This window comes from Dasypus novemcinctus, chromosome 7, assembly GCF_030445035.2.
Source record: "Dasypus novemcinctus isolate mDasNov1 chromosome 7, mDasNov1.1.hap2, whole genome shotgun sequence".
Lineage (NCBI taxonomy): Eukaryota > Metazoa > Chordata > Mammalia > Cingulata > Dasypodidae > Dasypus > Dasypus novemcinctus.
In genome coordinates, this window is record NC_080679.1 from 136905860 (window position 1) to 136924664 (window position 18805).

The 18805-nt window shown below is 52.4% G+C and overlaps 1 protein-coding gene across 3 annotated transcripts; it reads right to left on the reverse strand.

The window, feature by feature from the left end:
- Positions 1-572: 572 nt before the first annotated feature.
- Positions 573-9133, reverse strand: AMER3 (APC membrane recruitment protein 3). Of its 3 annotated transcripts, none has more exons than XM_004479313.2 (3): positions 9038-9133; positions 4394-4483; positions 573-3484 (listed from the first exon to the last, which is right to left on the reverse strand). In XM_004479313.2, the coding sequence occupies exon 3, from the start codon at positions 3461-3463 to the stop codon at positions 899-901; it is 2565 nt and encodes an 854-aa protein (XP_004479370.2). In that variant the 5' UTR covers positions 3464-3484; positions 4394-4483; positions 9038-9133; the 3' UTR covers positions 573-898. The 3 variants fall into 3 exon arrangements, with proteins under 3 accessions (XP_004479370.2, XP_004479369.2, XP_004479371.2); XM_004479312.2 differs by having other exon boundaries at positions 4394-4576; XM_004479314.2 differs by lacking the exon at positions 4394-4483.
- Between the last annotated feature and the right edge of the window lie 9672 nt (positions 9134-18805).

The following is an 18805-nucleotide window of genomic DNA, read 5'->3' on the forward strand; positions in this document are numbered from 1 at the left end:
GTGTGGCTCTCGTGGGGACCCAGGCCCCTGCCAGGGAGGGCTCCCTGAGGGGAGACAGAGGGGCTGGCTGCGGAGGGGCCTCTGTCATAACAGAGAGTAACACCACCGGGGAAAGCCTGGCACCTCCCCAGGAAACCCTGTGGGTAGAAAGTGTGCACGCTGGGGGAAACTGCTGTGGGTACGCGTCCATCTGTGACGGAGAACCCACCAACCCCGGTCAGCGAGGGGCTGGGCTGGCACTGGCCGGCATGTGCACGGTAGCCCGCTGGGCACCGGCCCGGCTCTGATGGAGACCGGCTTGCCCTGCTCCTCACGGCCGGCCAGGCCCCGTCAGACCCCATGCTGGGACCCCCTGTCCTGGCTCCCAGCTCTGGGCCCCCTCCTGCCCCCAGCTCTTAGTGTCCCACCACTGGCCTCGGGTCCCACACTCCGCCAAGTGGTATTTCCAACCCTCACTCCACTTACACGTGCACCCGATTCCTTCCGATGCACCTGGGGCCTGAGCTTCAGCCAGGTGACCCCGATACGCTGTGTTACACTGTTACATGTTAGCCGTGCGGTACACTAATCGCTGCAGTTAGACTCTTTATTTCCTTGTGGAGAAATCAGTGAGGCACAGTAGCGGTCCTTGGCTGTGGACTGCCCAGTACTGACCCTGGCTGAGCTGGGGGTCTGGGCTCGTTTGACTCACATATGGAAATGCCCCTCCCCATCGCCCTTGCCCCTGCCACTCCCTCCCCCCTTCCCTACCCCCCTCCCCACCCAGTCCCTCTGTCAGAGACAAAGGATGGAGATTTGGGTCTTAGGCTCTGGTCAACGTGTCTACAAAGATGCTGCTCTTGGGTAAGGGCGAGCCAGCCCTATGGGTGGGGCTCAGCCCCACATGGCCGGGGAGCCCTCACATCTGGCTGGCTGGGGGGACCCCCCTGTGGGCTGGGAGGCTGCAGCACCGTTCTGGGGCACGTGCAGGAGAGGCACGGTCCAGGACTGCTGCCGTGGGGGCTCGGGGGCCCGGGCAGGCAGGCGAGGCGCAGGGGGACACGATGTCCAGCTGACGGCTCGGTGCCCCCTGCCCCGCAGCCCCGGGGCTGAGCTGCAGAGGGTGGCCCTCCGTGGAGGCGCTGGCCTGCGTGCGGAGCCGACCGAGGCCCGGGGCATGGTCTGCGCACCGCTGGGCCTGCGCGTTGTGCAGCACGCTGGCAGGGGAGGGCTGGCCCCGGGCGGCAGCGCCTCGGGGTGGGCTGCTGGGCTCCGTCTGCTGCGGAACGTCAGGACCCCCGGCCCGAGGCCGCCTGCAGTGCCTGCTGTCTGCATCCTGCCTTGGGGTCCACTCTGCTGGGGGCAGGCGGTCCTCGAGGAGCTGCAGGGCGGCCACTTGGGCCACACAGCCCACCAGGGAGGACTCCGCCCCCAGGATGCTGCCCCCTGGACCTGGCTGCCAGGGGTCAGGGAAAGCCCCGGGACTCACCAGTGACCTGGGCTCCTGGGAGCAAGGCCGGGCTGAGGAGCTGGGGACTTTGTTTTGGCTGGATGTGTCTGCCCTCACAGCAGCTGCAGACCCTGCCAGGAAGGAGGCTTCACCGCAGCCTCGTGCCCCTCGGTCCTGGGAGCCCTGCTCCAGAGGGGAGCCCCTGGAGGGCGTGCGGGCCACCCACTCGCCACCTGTTGGGGCCTGGTTCTCTCCCTGCACTGGGCTCCTGGGGCCTGGGCGCACCCACGGCTCCTGCCCACTGGGTGCTGAGCACACGGCAACCTGGCTGGTGATGGAGGGCTGGGCCCCCTTGCCCTCCGGGCTCTCAGTACAGGGACCGGCCCCCCTGGAGCCGACTCCCAGCCTCTCCGCCACTGCCCTGGGTGCTCTCGGGGGGCTAGGCGGGGCCGCGGCGGGAGGGGCGCGGGCCCCGGGGCCCCGGCGCAGCCAGTTGACGATGCCCATGGTGATGGCGAGCTCCGTGTCGCAGAGCTTCAGCAGGCACTCCTTGCCCCTCCAGGAGCTCTGCAGGAAGCTCTGGCTGAGCAGGTCAGGGCCCGGCGGCGGGGCCAGGTTCTCCTCGGCCCCCACGCGGAAGCTGCACATGGACAGGGGCGTGCCCAGGCCCGGCCCCGACAGACTCTCGGACACGCACAGGTCGTCACCCAGGCCAGGGCCCGCGGGGCTTTCACTGGGGTCGCAGAAGAGCTCGAAGAGGGCGTCTCCGCTGTAGCTGTCTCGGGGGAAGGTGGGCGTGGGCGTGCCCGGGCTCAGGGCCTCCCTCTTGTCCTCCTCGAGGCCTGGGGAGAAGGAGTCGTAGTAGCCCTCGTCGCTGGTGGACACCGACTCCGGCTGCTCGCTCTTGGGCGTGCCCGTGTCCACGGAGCTGGCTTTGGAGTCACCCCGGGGGTCTCCGCAGGGACGCAGGGGCAGCTCGGGGAGCCGGGCGGCATCTGGCCGGGGCGGGTCCGCTTCTGGCCCCGGGGGCCCCGCCAGCCACCGGCCCAGCAGGGCTCTCTGCTGCTGCTGCTGCCGCACCGAGCGGTTCACGCTGTCCCAGAACGTGGCGAAGTCGGCCGCCTCGTTCTGCGCGGGCGACGCCAGCTGCTCCACGCCGCCCTGCAGGGGGCCCCTGGGGGCCCCACTCTCGAGGGCCGGGTCCTCCCGGGTGGGGCTCCGGGCACCCAGGCCCAGCTCCAGGGACGGCACTGAGCTCTCGTCTGCGAAGATCTCCCCGCACCCCGTGAGCGAGTCGAAGCTCTTGAGCGAGGCCACGTCCTCGCACAGGGCGCGGCAGAGGTCGAGGGCGGCCTCGGCTGGGAGCTCGCTGTCCGACAGGTCCTGGCTCAAGCCATCCGGCCCCGGCGCATCTCCCTCGGCACAGAAGGCCTGGCCCGGCTGGCCGGCCGCCCCCGGCGCGCCCCCCGGTGGGGACAGGGGCTGTCCCCTGCCCGCCGGCGAGGCCGCGCCGCCCGCCTTGTTCCTGCGGGTGTGGAACAGATTCCGCAGACACTTCTTGGGCCGCTTCAGAGAGATCCTCTTCCTTGGGAGGCTTTTGGCCACGGCAGGCACGAAGGGCATCTGCGGCGCCAGGTGGCGGTAGTCGATCATGCGCTGGCTGCTGCAGAGGCTGGGGGGCGCCTGCCCGCCGGGGGGCCCTGGGAAGCTCGCGCTGCCCACCAGCTGCCTGGCCGCGGAGCCCCTGCCGGCCCCCGGCCCGCAGTCCTGCATCCTGTTCTTCCACACCAGTTTGAAGGGGGCTGCGGGCCCCTCCTCGGGGCCGGGCTGTCCCCCCCTTGCGGGGACGCTGTCATGTCCCTGGGGGCTGGGGCTGCTCGGGGGGCCCTTCTCGCCGGGGGGCTTTGGCTGCCCTGGCAAGCTGGGCCAGGGGCCTGGGCCTTCCCTGGCCAGGGTGGTGGCTGGGTCCGGGGGCTTGTCCTGGGACAGCTGCAAGCTGGACTTGATGAAGGTTTTGCCTCTCTGCAGCTCCATGTTGCTCAGGACCTCTGCTGGCTGTGGAGGAACGCAGGAGGCACTTAGCACCACCGTGGGGGGGAGGGCAAGTGGGTTCTGGAAGATTCTGCCCGCCTCCCGTGGGGCCTCCCACAGCCTCACTCAGTGGCAGGAGCTCTGACACCTAAGCCGCGCTGGCAGGGGAAGGGGGCAGTGGGGATGGCCCCCTCCCCTCACAGCACAGCCTGAGTCTGCTGCCCTCACCGCCAATGCTTAATGAGTCACATGCCTGAGAGCATACAGTAGGAGCCAAAAGGAGACCAGATAGGGGCTTAGTGACGCCCACAACTCTGACCTTCTGGCTCACCTGAGCATCCTTTCGGAGCTTCTCTGGCCAATTCAGACTACCGGGACAGGCCTGGGCACCTTACGAAGAGTTCCTTGGCCCGCCCTCCACACGTCTGCAGGAGGTGGGTCCCAGGGCCCTTTAGAATGGTAGCACTGAGGAGCTAACCAGCAAGCGGCCCCTTCACCCAGTAAGAGACCCTGCTCATGGAGAGCCCGAGCCGGCCCGGGGCTGGGGCAACCATCAGGAGGCACAGGAACGGCCCCCGGGACTGCTGCTTCTGCTCAGGGGGCAGGACTCAGCCTTACAGAGGCCATCAGTCAAGATACAGCAAGCGTCTAATGTGTGCAGAGCTTGGGGCCTGAGAACACAGAGGACAAGGTGGATATCCAAAGAGCAGAGGCAGGCATGGAGGCGTGGGACAGGCAAAGCACACAGTGCTGCTCTTTGTGCACACTCCACCTGATGCTACCGATACCAACAGTGCCTTCCAGAAGAGGCTTCCTAGGCTCACGGTGAGTCTGATGGGCAAGGGTGTTGGGGTCACTCACTGACGCCTGCCCTGGGCAGAGCAAGCGTGTGACAGCCAGCTAACCCTTGTTCAGCTGGGGATCCAGGCTTACCTTGAGATCAGCGAAGAGCTGTGGAAACCTTCTGAGTCAGCGGGTGGAGGAAGTGGCATAATGAAGTGTGTGTTCAAAGGCATCCGGCATCTGAATGGGGACAGATTATACTAGGAGAGGCTCTTAGCAGAGAGGACTCTCAGGAGGCAGTTAGAACAGGCTGTGCATTTGGATGAAAGGTCTCTGGTCAAGAGAATGAAGAAGAGGGGGGAAGAGTCAGGGGGTCTTTCAAAGGAAGAGGTAACTGAACAAAGACAGATTCAGCAGGAAGGGGGTGTCAGCACTGAGGCCCCGAGGGCAAGCTCAGGTGAGTGGGACAGCGAGAGAAGGAAAGAAGCCAAGGAAGTGAGAAGAGCGAGAGGTGTGGCAGGTGAGGAAAGGACCGTGCTAGGAGCTGGCTGAGGGAGAGTAATGAGGATCTGGTTTTAAGCATGTTGCCTGTGGCAGTTTGAGGCTTTTGTGGACCCCAGAAAATCTTGTTGTTAAAGCGAATCCATTCTTGTGCATGCAAACCTACTGAAGTGGGACCTTTTGATTAAATCACTTCAGTTAAGGGCCTTTGATTCCATTATGTGACCCAGGGTGGGTCTTAGTCTTCTTAGTGGAGTCCTTTATAAACAGAGGAATAAAAAGCCGCAGATACAGAAAAAAGCTGCGGAGACAGAGGAGCATGGCAGATGAGAGAAGAGGCCCTGGGAGCCAGAAGCTGAAATCAGTGGACCCAGAAGTGAGAGGAGCCTCGCACTTCTGAGAGGAGAAGCTGAAAGTACCGAGGCCCGGAGGAGAGGCAGAGACCAGGAGATGCCATGTGCTGGTCACTCATGGCTGCAGCTGGAGGCAAGGGATCCACTGACAATGCCTTGATTTGGACGCTTCCTCAGCCTCAGAACTGTAAGCTTTTAATCTAGTAAATCCTCATTTTGAAAGCAGGCCCTTTTCTGGTATATTGCTCCCAGCAGCTTTTAGCAAACTAAAGCATTGCCCTTGGAGTAATGTTTGGGGATCACAAGATCTCGCCAAGAGGGAGTGAGGGGGATGGCCCAAGGACAGTCCTGAACACACATGCTCCCAGCTTCCTCCCACCTGGAGCATGCTCTGCCCTGGCATCTCCTCTTCTTGGGGATCAGGCCTCCATCCTTCTGGCGGGGGAGAGACTATAGAGGAGGTATTGGGGGCTGGTTTCCTTGACTCTACATAAGGCCCACTCCCTAGGCACACCCTGAACTCAACCTCCCACATCTCCCACCCTGCGGGGGAAGAATGGAGCAGGTGTCTCAGCATGCTTCCCACACCCACTCCAGGGCATGGCTTCACAGCCACAGGTGGGCAGCCCACACCAGGGTCCTGAAATGCTTCGACATGAGGGCCAGGGTGGCAGAGGGGCTGGCTCACAGCCCTTGGGCAGCGCTGAAGGCGGAGGGCAGGAAGGTGGGCAGAGCTGGCCCTGCAGGCTATGCTCCCTCCCCTGCAGAGAGCACCTGGGACTTCTGGCTGGAGGAGAGGAGCAGGAGCAGGCGCTAGGCCAGGGCGAGCTGCCAGAGCTGGGCTTGGCTCCGGCTGCCGCTCGGTTCTTGGCAGCAGCACCCTGGACAGCAGGCAGGGCCTCAGGTTGCCAGTCTGCCTTTCCTGGCTCCTGCCAGGTAACATGTGGCCAAGCCTTTCTCACTCTGCACCTGTGGACCCCATTCCCACTTCTCAAGGCCTGTGAGGACCAGATAGGGCTTCTCGCAGTTTGGCAGGCTTTGCTGCACACAGCACAGTGGTTGCTCTCCAGGTGTTGGAGTCACCAGCTTGGCCATAGCTTTATAAGGGACAAGCTATTGCAATCACCACTTCACAAATGGGAAATCAAGGTCCAGAGAAGTCAGGGATTGGCCAAAGTCATGGTGACAGAGCTCGGATTTGAACCAGGCTTGTCTGATTCTGAACCTGTGCTCTTAACCATGATATACTGACATTCTACGAACTCATAGCTCCAACCCCTTTGCAAAATCTAAAAATAGAATAAGGAATATGCTTTCCGTGAGGAATTTTGGAAACCATAATGAAAATGAAGATTGAAACAGTAAGTATAGCTCACACAAATTGAGGATAATTATAATAGAAGGCAATATAATTTCCATGGCAAGAAATCTTTGAAATATTCATTATGAGATTTCTATTGCTTTTAGCTTTCTCTCTGTTTTGGAAAAAAAAAATCTACCTTTGGAAATAACTTCAACCAGTCATGATAAGAATTATTTCACTGCTTGTAGAATTTTGCAAACGCCAGAATTAAGATGGCTTGTTTGATATTGAGCTTTATAAATAAAACTGTTTCTTAGTTTTCAAAACAGTTAGTTTAAAATCATGAGCAGTTGAAAAAAATTTTTCAACTGAACATGGAAAATAATCCTTCCAATTGGCCCTCATTGCTATGGCTGGCTGGATTCAACATTACCTAATGGCAACCCTGATTCCTGAATTTATTTAGGGTTTTTGCACATTGATAGGACAGCAAGCATGAAAGTCCAGAATAATGAACTGAGGGCTTGCAAAATGCTGGAGCAATTATGTGAAGCCTAGAGCATCCCATCCCATCAGTTTTCACATTAAAACATTTGGAAATGCATGGCCTGTGGTGACATAGTAGGAAGTGCTTGAGCGGCCTGAGGCCCCTGCCTGACAGGAGGCAGGCTGAGCTGTCACCTCCATGATGGCTTTTGGGGCACCATGGAATTTATTGGACAGCCAGATGCTGGGACTGCCAAAGCCACCACTGTTGCTGCTGAGGGCAGAGGCCCCATGTTCAGGTTCTCGGTTGCTAGAATGCACACTCTGTGGGTAACTCTGTGGCTACAGAGCCCCTCATCGCAGCCCCAACAGGAAACGTGAGAGATGCACCCCACCCCCTGCACCACATCCCTCCCCAGGGACACAGCAGCCTGCCTCTCCCTTCCTGGGACCTTGCCTGCAGCAGCTACCCCTGACAGCTCACTCTGGTGGGTGCTCTTGCTCCTAATGAGGTTGAAAGTTCTCTAAGGCCCCAGAGCCAGCTACCATAGACTGAGCTACTCCTTATTCCAATGCAATTTATGGTCTTGAGTCCATACTTCTCCACCTATGTTTCCCACGTAAGATGGTGGGTCCTGGAACTCTTACCTCTATGCACATGGTTTGTGCACATCACCTTCTAAGACAGGTGTCAGCCACACCAAGGCCTGGGCAGAGTCTTACCTCTAACCAACTAGTTAGTTCCCTGGGAACAAGGACAACGTAGCATATTTATTTAATCAGTTCTCTTTGGGTGAGGTATTTAAACCGAGATCTAAAAGACAGTGGAAGACTATCAGACAAAAATGTAGGGAGCACATTCCAGGCAGAGGGAACATCCTGGAAAAGGTCCTGAGGAGCAAGGGAGGAAGACATTAAGAGTAGGCTGGGGTGTCCGAAGCAGCATGTGGGTGAGAGGAGCCAGGAAGCCGCAAGGCAGACCACGCCTGGCCTGAGGGGCGTCGGAAGTGTCTGCCTTTACCTTAGCAACTCTGGGGTTCCATCAGAAGTGAGCAGCATGAGCCCATTTTCAGTTTAAAAGATCACACCAGGCTGCAGGTGAGAGTGGGAAGAGAGGACAAGAGTGGAGGCAAGGAGATGGGTTAGGGGCCAGAGCAGGGCCCAGGGGGAGAAGAAATTACGACAGGGAGTTTCCACATCTTCACACATCTGAGTCTGAGCGCCCGACAGGTAGCAGGTGCCCGTTCATACATGTGGACATGGATTTATTACAACTTGAATAAAAGAAGTCATTTTACTGCCTGCTTTTCTAGAAATGTGGGCTCCATTGCCCAGGATTCTCTTCCTTTGAGAAGGAAATTCTGTGCCCTTTTAAACATGAAAGCGATAGGGCATTTGATTTCATGGAGCAAAGTAAAAACCCCAAAGGAGCACACATGCAACAGAAACGGTTCTGAGATATCAAAATTATGGCTAATAGTTGTGGGATTTGCCATGCCTTCCCCTGTCCCTGTATCCAAGAATATCACAACCAGACGGCCAGGCAGGGCCATGCACAGGGGGAAGGAAGGAAGATAAGACAGCAGAGGCCCGGGAGGGGAGTCCCGCACAGCTATTTCCTGGAAATCGGGGGGCCCTGGGCCAATAGTGACTGTTGCAAGCTGCCCTGTGGAAGCCCAGCCCTCCGGCGGATGGCGTGAAGGGCCCCGTGCTCCCTGTTCTGGCGGTGGGGGTTGGTGGGAGGTGAAGCAGAAATAGAATCTGCAGTGAGCGCATCCCGAAGCCCCCAACCCCCTCGCTGGGGAGACAAAGGGTCCTTTGGGGATCGAGGGTCCTGGTCTGCCTCTCCGAGGGAGTCCCCGGGCGCTCCTAACCCGCCGGCCCGGGAGAAGACAGGCCTCCACTGCCTCGTGCCATCTCCCCCAGCCCCAGTATCCGTGGGCGGAGGGCTTCTCCTCGGTCCTGGCCCAGACGACAAGGACCACCGCCCTCAGGGCCCGCACCTCTGCCCTGGACACGGGTGTGGAGAGGGCGCCGACCCCGGTTCCTCCACTCAGCCGAGAGAACGCGCACAAATTCCCAATGACTCCTTCCCCCAAGCCTCAGCCAGGAGCCACGGCCGGCTCAGCCCCTCGGGGCTGGGTGACTTACCGCGGGGTCGGGAGCCTCGCTGGGCGCGGCCGCGCAGGGCCAGGCGAGCTTCCGAGGCCGGAGCCGCGCGCTCAGCACCACGGGCAGCTCCCGGAGCCGCGCCCGCCGCGCCCGCGTGCTGCGCGCCGCCGCTGCGCCCGGGCGGGGCGGGCGCGGGGGCTGGGGCTGGGGGCTCGCGGCGCGGCGGCGCGGGCGGGCGCGGGGGACGCCGCCGGGGGCGCCCAGGCGACGGGCGGCCGGAGGGCGCCGGGAAGGGCGGGGCCGAGAGGAAAGGTGGGGTGGGAGTGGGGGCTGGGGAGGAACGAGGCGACCTGGGTGGGATGTGAGCTGGGGGCCAGGCGAGGGGTGGGGGTAGGCGGCTGGGGCGAGCGCCCCGGCTAGTGGGGTGCGGGGAAAGGGCCGGGGCCGGGCGGGGGCTGCCCCGGGAGCCCGGGCGCTGCCGCCTGCACCTTGCCGCCTCCGGCTTTGTTCGCGTTCTCGCTGTCTCTGTGGATCTCTTTCTCCCCCAGGGCTGTGGTTTGGAATCCGTCAGGCGCAGCCGCCCGTGCCTGGCGTCCCGGCCCCCGGCCCTCCGGTCTCCCCTGGCCTTCGGCCCCGTGCGCCCCCGCCGCGGCCCGCACTGCTGGGAGCGCGCAGGTGTGGGGGCCCTGCGCGCCTCAGCCCCGGCTCGCAGGCCCGAGCGGACCCCGACCCTGTCAGGAAAGCTCGACCACGCGGAGCTCGGTCTCGAGTCTTAACCAGGATTCGGAGCTGGCTTGGAAGTAGGAAAAGGCCAGTCTTGGGATGCGGGGCAGGGTCTTCCAGAACCTTCTTTCTTTGCCTTTGTGGGACCGATTATATTATGAATGGGAACGAACGGGGCGCTTTCTCTAGGAGCTTCCTGCGGGGTGTGCCGGCGCCGTGCCGGCCGCAGTCTCGGGGTGGAGCGGGAAGGTGGCGGGGCCTCCTCCTTGCCCAGCTGAGCTGAGGACGGCCTGGCCGGGCCCTGGAGTGCGGGCGGGAATAAGGTTTGACTGAGAACTGCGGGAAGGCTCGGGAGCAGGGCCAGGGCCGGGCGTGCGGGGTGGCGTGGGGCGGGAGCCCGCAGCTGCCGCTGGTCACGGCTCACCCCCGGGGTCTGGCGGAGAGGTGAGCGCGCTGAGCAGAGGAAGGCCGCGGGTGCCCTGTCCAGGCCGAGGCGAGACCACCTCAGGGCAGGACTTGGAAGGAGGAAGAAGTCTTTCTTTGGAGTCTGGTGGACTCCCTCCCTGTCACCAGGTGCCCCGAATTCCTGGACACAGGCGTCCCTCCTGGTTTGGGCTGGCTCCGCCCCAACCCGCCTGGCTGCTCTTTCCTTCGCACTTGAGGTTGTCTCTCCTAGTCAAGCGTTGGCCTCCTCCTCTCCAGCCGCTTTTGGACGACCCGCCTTCCTACTTTTCTTGCAGCTGAACCTCCTGTCTACCTGGTGACTGACTCTGGGAGACCCCAGAGGCTGCCTCAGGTTGCTGGTGATGTCTCCCCTCACCCCCCCCCCCCTTTTTTTAAATGTCAGGTTTGAGCTGTCAGAGATCTCTGCATCTATTCTCAGCGCACGTAGGAACAGGCAGATCTAAGCCTTGTAGCCACATAAACCTTTGATCAAAGACGCAGCACCCACACAGCCTCCCTTATAGTGGTCCCTTCTTTTGCACTACAAAAAACTGTTTCTGTTTCTTAACTGTTTCCTAGTTGAGGATAATTGTTCCAATGAGCTAACTGCTCTTTTCTCTCTCTCTTTATTTTTTTTTTAAATGTTACATTCAGAAAATATAAGAGGTCCTCTTATACCCCCCACCCCACCCTCACCCCACTCCTCCCACATCAACAACCTCTTTCATCATTATTCATTGCATTTGGAGAACACATTTCTGAGCACTGCTGCACCCCATGAATAATGGTTTACATTGTAGTTTACACTCTCCCGCAGTCCACCCAGTGGGCCATGGCAGGACATACAATGTCCAGCGTCTGTCCCTGCAGCACCACCAGGACAACTCCAAGTCCTGAAAATGCCCCCACATCACATCTCTTTCCTCTCCCTGCTTCTTTTTTTGTATTCAAATTGCTACAAATTGAATCAAATTGAACTCTTGACCAATGGGAGTTCTTCTAAGCCATCTACTGTGTCCTCTTCAGAGAATTCAAAAACATCTGTGCTTTGGGGTAACAAGAAAATATGTATTTAAATGTTTTTCTTTCCCCAACACAAGGGATGAGGTCTTCTCCAAGGACCCTTGGAAAAATCATTCCCACTGCGATTTCCCAGTATTTTGGAGATTATTTGGATTATTTTGCTTAAATCTTGCTCTAATGTAAACTTATATTATGCTATTTTTACAATACACTGACTTAGGTTTCTCATTTAAAAATTTTTAAAATTTTATTTATTTATTTGAGGTGTGGCTAAACATCTTCTTTCCTGGCTCTGGCTCTGAGCGGCTCTCCGGCCTTCCTCCATGGTTACTTGATTGACAGGTGGGTCTCTGGCTTCCAGCACAACCCTCACTCTCCCCAGAATCCCTGAGGCTATCACTGGACTATAAGTAAATGAGACTGGGTTTGATGGGGCCTCCCGTCTGCCCGTCTGCCGTGGTGGGGACGCAGAGTCCAGGGCACAGCAGGCATGGCTCTGCACATCCTGCTGGGAGCTGAGTTCCCTCTGGAGGCACATTAGAAGGGGCTGGTGGGCTAAGGGAGTGGGATTCCACACCCCTGAGGAAGGCTCGGGGCTGAGCTGTGCAGCCTGGAGAAGAGCAAGCTCCAGGGTCACAGTTTGGAGTGGGTGACTGGGTGGGGAGATGCTGGCTCCAAGGATGGAAGGCAAGTTCCGAGGTGGAGAAACACCCACACTGATCTCAGACAAACTAGTATTAGGAGCATGGAGTGGCCTGCTGTTGGAGCAGATTTTTTCCCTGTTATATATTTCCCTGTTATATTTATGTATTTCTATATTTAATTGTTTTTCTTTCTTTTCATTTTTTTAAAAAATTACAATGAATGTAACTTACTTTTGTAACCATAAAAGCCCCTCTATTTTAAAACTACATGGCAGGACTCTCTGGTTTAACTAATTTTTTGTTCTTGTCACTCTTATGAAGACCCATGCCCTTAAACTCTAGGAAACAATTGTCTCTGGCACAATCTAGTTTAACCTGTAAGAGGCACCTGTGTAGCAGAATGATCCACTCTGGCACGTTGGGACTGGGGGTCATCTACCCCACAAGTGGGGCTTTCCTCTGATAGAGCCAATGCCATAAGCCCCTGCCCCTCCTCTCCCCTCCCCACACACAGCAACCACAGGCATAAAATCATTTCCTGATCACCAACGCAATGCTTGCAGGTTTCTTTCCTCTCCCTTTTCCTTCCCTAAAGTATTAGACTCCACTGACCCCACTTTCCCAGGATTTTATTGTCTTCTCACAAATATTTCTGTCGTATCATCCATCTGTCCATCCAATAAATATTTATTTGGTGACTGTTACATCCCACTGTTCTCAGCACTGGAGATAAACCAGATAAAAATCTCTGATATATTTTGATGGGGAGTGACAGACAAATAAAGTATAAGGTAAGTTGGTTGGTTTTAAGTGCTATGAAGAAAAATAAAGCTAGCAAGCAGTCTGAGAACTTGGACATACAGTCAAAACTAGATATGTTCACCAGGAGTTACTAAAAGCAACTGAAATAGAAAATACTTTCTTGCCCCTAAGACATGGCACATAAATTTTGGTACACTCATGTGGTAAGGAATTATGTACCATTGAAAATAAATCCCACAGCTGTATTTTCTAATCTGGGAAATATTGAAATATTTCTAAACGAAAAGCAATCTAGAAAAAGCACATACAATCTGATTTTAATTCCGTAAAATAAATATATTCAACAAAATGACTCGAAGAATATATATTGGAATTTTAAAATAATTGTATTTGGGTGCTGGAATTATGAATAGTTTATTTGTGATTTTTCTAAGTTCTTACTAATCAACATGTCTGGTGTAAAAAATACTATGTACACATTGTTTTGTATATAAATATATATATAACAATCTGGCAGATATGTTTGATAAGTAAAATTAATACTGTGAATGTTGATTGCTTTGTAAAATTGTATAACTTATAGGCTGCACAGAAAGTGGATCTGCCCTTTGTTTTATATTCTATTGTTTTAAAAATCCATGTCAGAATTTTAAGATTTAAAAAATTTATTTAACTTCATATATTTTTAGAAAACCTAATCACCCTTTTTCTCCTTCCTGAAAGATCAAGAAACTTAGCTTTCATTAACTTCCTTTCAGCCCTTTCTCCACTGTCTCCTGTTAGTGTCAGCTATAATTTCAACTGTAGCTTGGTTTCCCCCACAACAATCATTGCTGTTCTCTGCCATTTTCCTTCACCTGAATATGCTTGAGTCCAGCGCCTTTGCTCGTCCTCTCTCTTTCTGCTCTACAGTGTCCTGCAGAAAATGCTGGTTCATGAATGAAAGACTTACACCCCTCAAAGGCTGCAGCGTGTCCATGGCTGTGATGGCATGGCACCCCACAATAGTCTCAGAATGAAACTGAAAACCTCTTTGTCAAGCTGAGCATATGTATAAGGCCTTTGGTTAAACTCTTATGTACCACTGTTTTCCTCAGAAGAAATGACTAGGGAGGTAGCTCTTCTTGGGGTCCCTGTGTGAGGGCCCAGGCTGGACATGGACCTGGCTCCCGTATGCCTTTGGGGTCTGGTCATACCATGCAAAGTGGTGGAGAGATTTCCTGAGGAAGGACGGCCTCCCTTGAGCCTAGACAGGGGATGAATGTCTTAGTTTCTCAGGTTGCTATGATGAATACTCCAAAATGGGTTGGCTTAAACCATGGAAATGTGTTGGCTCATGGTTTCAGAGGCTAGAAGTTCAAAATCCCGTCATCAGCAAGGCCATGCTTCTTTCCCAAAGTCTTAGTGCTCTGGTGCTGGCTGTCAGCAGTCTCTGGGGCTCCTTAGCTCGCCTCTCTTCCTCCCATTACATGGCGATCTTTCGTTCCTTGTCTCTGCCCTTTGGTTTCCAATGACTTCTAGCTTCTGGCTCCTTGTCTTTATAAGGCCCCCAGTAACATGGATTAAGAACCACCCTGACTCAACTTGCTGAGTCAATCCTTAACGAATAATATCTTCAAAAGGTTTTATTTTTAGATATCATCATCATAGGGACATAACACATGCCCTGATAAAACCTCCCCAGAGATTCCATGAATAAAAGGACAAACCCCACTTGCTTAGAACTCTGGAGGATGGTAGAGACAGGAGAAGGACTCCACAAATGCTGTAGTGAAGAAAAAGAAATCTGTCATCCTGGACCTGCTGATCCACTTTCTTCCCCTTCGTTCAGTCCTGCGCAGCTTGGGAGTTGCTCAGATGCAGTGGCTCTCTGGCCAGGGACACAGACTATAGAGCTCCTCACAGTAGCATGTTACAGCACCTCACACACCCAGGGACAGGGACCAGGCACCCAAGACTCAGGACAGAGCACAAGCCATTGAGGGGTGCTGCATATAAAAGGACCCCCAAGGGTGGAAAGGCTGGCATGGCAAGTGGTGCACTCACTCAACCAGTTTCTGTTGGCTGGACCAGCTAATCACAAAGTGGACATTTCTGGGGTGACCCAGTTTCTAGATTGATCCCATTTGGTTCCTTGGAGTGGGATACACTAATGGGGAAGAAACTGGGGGCAGAAAAGCCTCATAGAAAAAAAAAGGGGGAGAAGTTCAAACTGAACTCTGTAAGCCAAGTTGGTCCCAGAACTGAAAAGTATAAGGAAAATGAGGCACTGAACGAGAGGGGGGTATTTAAACAAGGTGAAGCTCCCCAGAGGAGGAACAGAGGAAGAGAAACTTTCTCCTAGAGGTGAAATAATTGCACAAAAAAAGTGCAATCTTGAAAATTGTACCACATGTCCACAGCAAGAATTTGAGAACCAAGAGTGGAGAAAATCTGACCAGCTAGATACTGGACTATTCTAAATGTATAGAAAACATTGAACCAAGAGTTAGAGAAGAGCCTTGACACAAAGCCACTCAAAAACAAAATGCTTGACCAAAGGAAGAAACTGACCTTCAGAGTTAATTCATCAAAATAATCAGATGCCTACACATCAGCAAAAAATCCCAAGTCATACTAAGTAAAAGGAAGATATGATTCAGGAAAATATGGCTCAGCCAAGGGAACAAATTAAAACTTCAGAGAAGACACAAAATTTGAAACAAAGATGTTCAAACAAGTAATTCAAGAAAATGAAGGAAAATATGGATGAAGGGATAAATGATATTAAGAAGACAATGTGTGAGCATAAAGAAAAAATTGAAAATATGAAAAAAATGTAACAGAAAGTATGGGGATGAAAGGTACAATAGTAGAGATTAAAAGTACTCTACAGGCATAAAACAGCAGATTTGAACAGTGTAGCAGTTTAATATTGTTTGTGAATACCAAAAGTAGATATTGGATTGTGTTTGTGAACTGGTCTGTATTAGATTGGATTGGATTCAGAGGTTTCACTTTTACTTGATTAAATAATGATTGAGGTTTTTATTGGGTCACATCAGTAGGAAGTTGAGTCCCTGCCCACCAAAGGGGTGGAACTCACAGAGAAACTGCACTGCAGAGAAGGGAGGCTGGAGTTTTTGAGCGGGAGCCCAGGAAGTAAACACCTGGGAGAGAGCAGAGCAGCTGAGCCTGGAGAGAAATGGGCCCTGGGAAGAGGGAGCCAGAACCCTTGCTGATGTCGGCAGCCATCTTGCCACACCATGCGACAATAGACTTTGCTAAAGGAAGTAACTTATGCTCTATGGCCTGGTAACTGTAAGCTTCTACCCCAAATAAATACCCTTCATAAAAGCCAACAGATTTCTGGTATTTTGCATCAGCACCCCTTTGGCTGCCTATTACAAACAGGCAGAAGAAAGAAAAAAGCAAACTAGAAGAAAGGACAATGGAAATCATAGTGATAAGGAGAGAGAAGAGAAAAAATTGAGCAGTGTCTCAGTTACTCCACACAGAATAAATCCTAACAGGCCTACTCTGTGACACACATTAATCAGAATGTCAGATTCCAAAGAGAGAATTCTGAAGGCAGCCAGAGAAAAGTGACTCATCACATACAAAGGATGCTCAATATGACTAAGTGCCAATTTCTCATCAGAAACCAAGGAGGCCAGAAGGCAGTGCATGATATATATAAGATACTGAGACAGAAACATTGCCAGCTCAAAATTCTTTAACTGGCAACATTGTCCTTCAAAAATGAGGGAGAATTTAAAATAGATAAATGAAGATTGAGAGCATTCATCAACAAAAGGCCCACCGTAAAAGAATTTTTAAAGAGAGTTCTGCAAGTTGAAAGAGAAAGAGAGGAGAGAGTGCCTTGAAGAAGGGGGAAGAAGTGAAGATCTTCAGTGAAGGCAACTAAAAGGGTAAAAGCAAAACTCAATAGTACTGTATCCTCAACATACAAATCTACTCTTTAATTCCTATAAAAGTCAGAATACAATTGAACAAGAAAAAGGCATATTTACTGATAGTGACATACAAAATAAAAGAGGTAATGTAGGCCACAAAAAGCATAAAGAGAGGAAACAGAGGGTTATGGGGACAGAGAACATGTAAGTTACTGAAGATAACATGGTATTTGAGGCAATTAGAGATTGTTGATGAATTCCAAGGAGAGAAAGCGCATGTTTGTAAACTCATCTATTCCTCTGGGTATGGTTCCCGTTGACTGCATTAAATCCAGTTGAGGTCTCTTTGATTGGATTACCTGTTAAGCTTGAATTAGGGCTTTTAAAATTTAACTCAGGTTGAGTCTCAACCCCTTGCTGGAGCTGATATAAATGGACACTTGCTCAAGAAGACACGGAGGAGAGAACTTCATCATTTTTGATCCTGCCATGTGACAGAAAGGAGACGACTCAAACAGCTAAAGCCCCAGGGAGAGATGAGCCATGTGCCCGAGCGCTCCGACAGCTGGCCTTGGGAAGAGAGCCAAAACCGATATAGGAAGCCCTGAGAGACAAGCCCTGTGCCAGCCGCAGCTGAGAGCAGGAGGAAGCTGGCCCCACGGAGCCTCAAGAGGAAGAGGAAGCCCCTGGGCGGGGCTGGAACCCGGCAGAGGTCGCCCGCCAGCTCGCTTCAACCTGTGGCAGCTGACTGGTGGGAAAGCACCTTTATGTACCTTGATCTGGACTTTCCACAGCCTTGGGACTCTAAGCTTTTATCCCCCCAAAATGCCTTTATAAAAGCCAACAGATTTCTTGTGCTTTACATCAGCACCCCTTTGGTGAATTAACAGTATCTTTTCAAATTATTAGGTGATAGACATAGGTTGTATAATAAAATCCCAGTGTAGCTATGAAGAAAGTATTTTTAAATATGCAAGAACAATAATTTTAAAAAGGGGGAGGGAGATCAGTGAGATCTGTCACAAAAGACCAACTATACAGAAAAGGAGGTTGCAACAAAGGAAAAGAGACAAAAAAAGACATGGCATATAAAAATTAAAGGACAAAATTGCTGAAATAAGTACTGCATTTACAGTTATAATACTGAATGTTAATAGATTAAACTGTCCCCCAAAAAGACACAGATTGGCAGAAAGGATAAAGAGCATGATCCAAATAGTCATTTACAACAGACTCATCTTAGACCCAAAGACACAAATAGATTGAAAATCAAAGTTTGGAAAAAGATAATCCATTCATATAGTAACCAAAAGGAAAAAAAGAGCTGGAGTCAATAAACTAACATCAGACAAAATAGACTTTAAGTCAAAAGCTGTTATAAGAGACAAAGAATGACACTATACATTAATAAAAGTGTATTTTACTTCAGATATGCAAATGGTTCAACATAAGAAAATCAATTATTATAATACATCATATTAACAAAACTAAGGGAAAAACCACATGATGGCATTTGAGAAAATCCAGCATCCTTTATTGATAAGTACTTAAAAAATAAGAATAGAGGGAAGCAGATTTGGCTCAACTGATAAGAGTGTCTATCTACCACATGAGAGGTCCAGGGTTCAAACCCAGGACCTCCTGACCTGTGTGGTGAGCTGGCCCATGCAGTGTTGATGTGTGCAAGGAGTGCCCTGCCACACAGAGAAAGAAAAAAAATTAAGAATAGAGTGAAATTTTCTCAACGTAATAAAGGACATATATGAAAAATCCACGGCTAACATCATACTCAATGGCGAAATCTTTCCCTCCAAGATATAGAAAAACCAAAGTATACCCTCTGTCAACAGTGTTTTTCAACATTGTACTTGAAGTTCTAGCCAGTGCAAAAAAGAAATAAAAGGCATCCATTGGAAAGGAGGAAGGAAAACTTTACAATTTAGAAGATGAATAGAAAGCACCAAATAATCTACAATGAATCTACTTGAGCTAATAGCCAAGTTCAATAAAGTGGTGGGATAACCTATCAACATGCAAAACTCAGTAGTGTATCTATGCACTGGTAATGAGTAATATGAGGAGGAAATCAGGAAAAATTTCATTTACAGTAGCAATTAAAAGATTCACATATCTAGGAATAAATTTATAGGAATATAAAGGATATGTGCACAGAAAATGACAAAATATTGCTAAAAGAAGTCAAAGGAGACTAAATAAATGGAAGGACAATTTGGTGTTCATGGGTTGGAAGACTAAATATCATTAAGATGTCAATTCCTTCTGAAATGATTTACAGATTCAATGGAATTCCAATG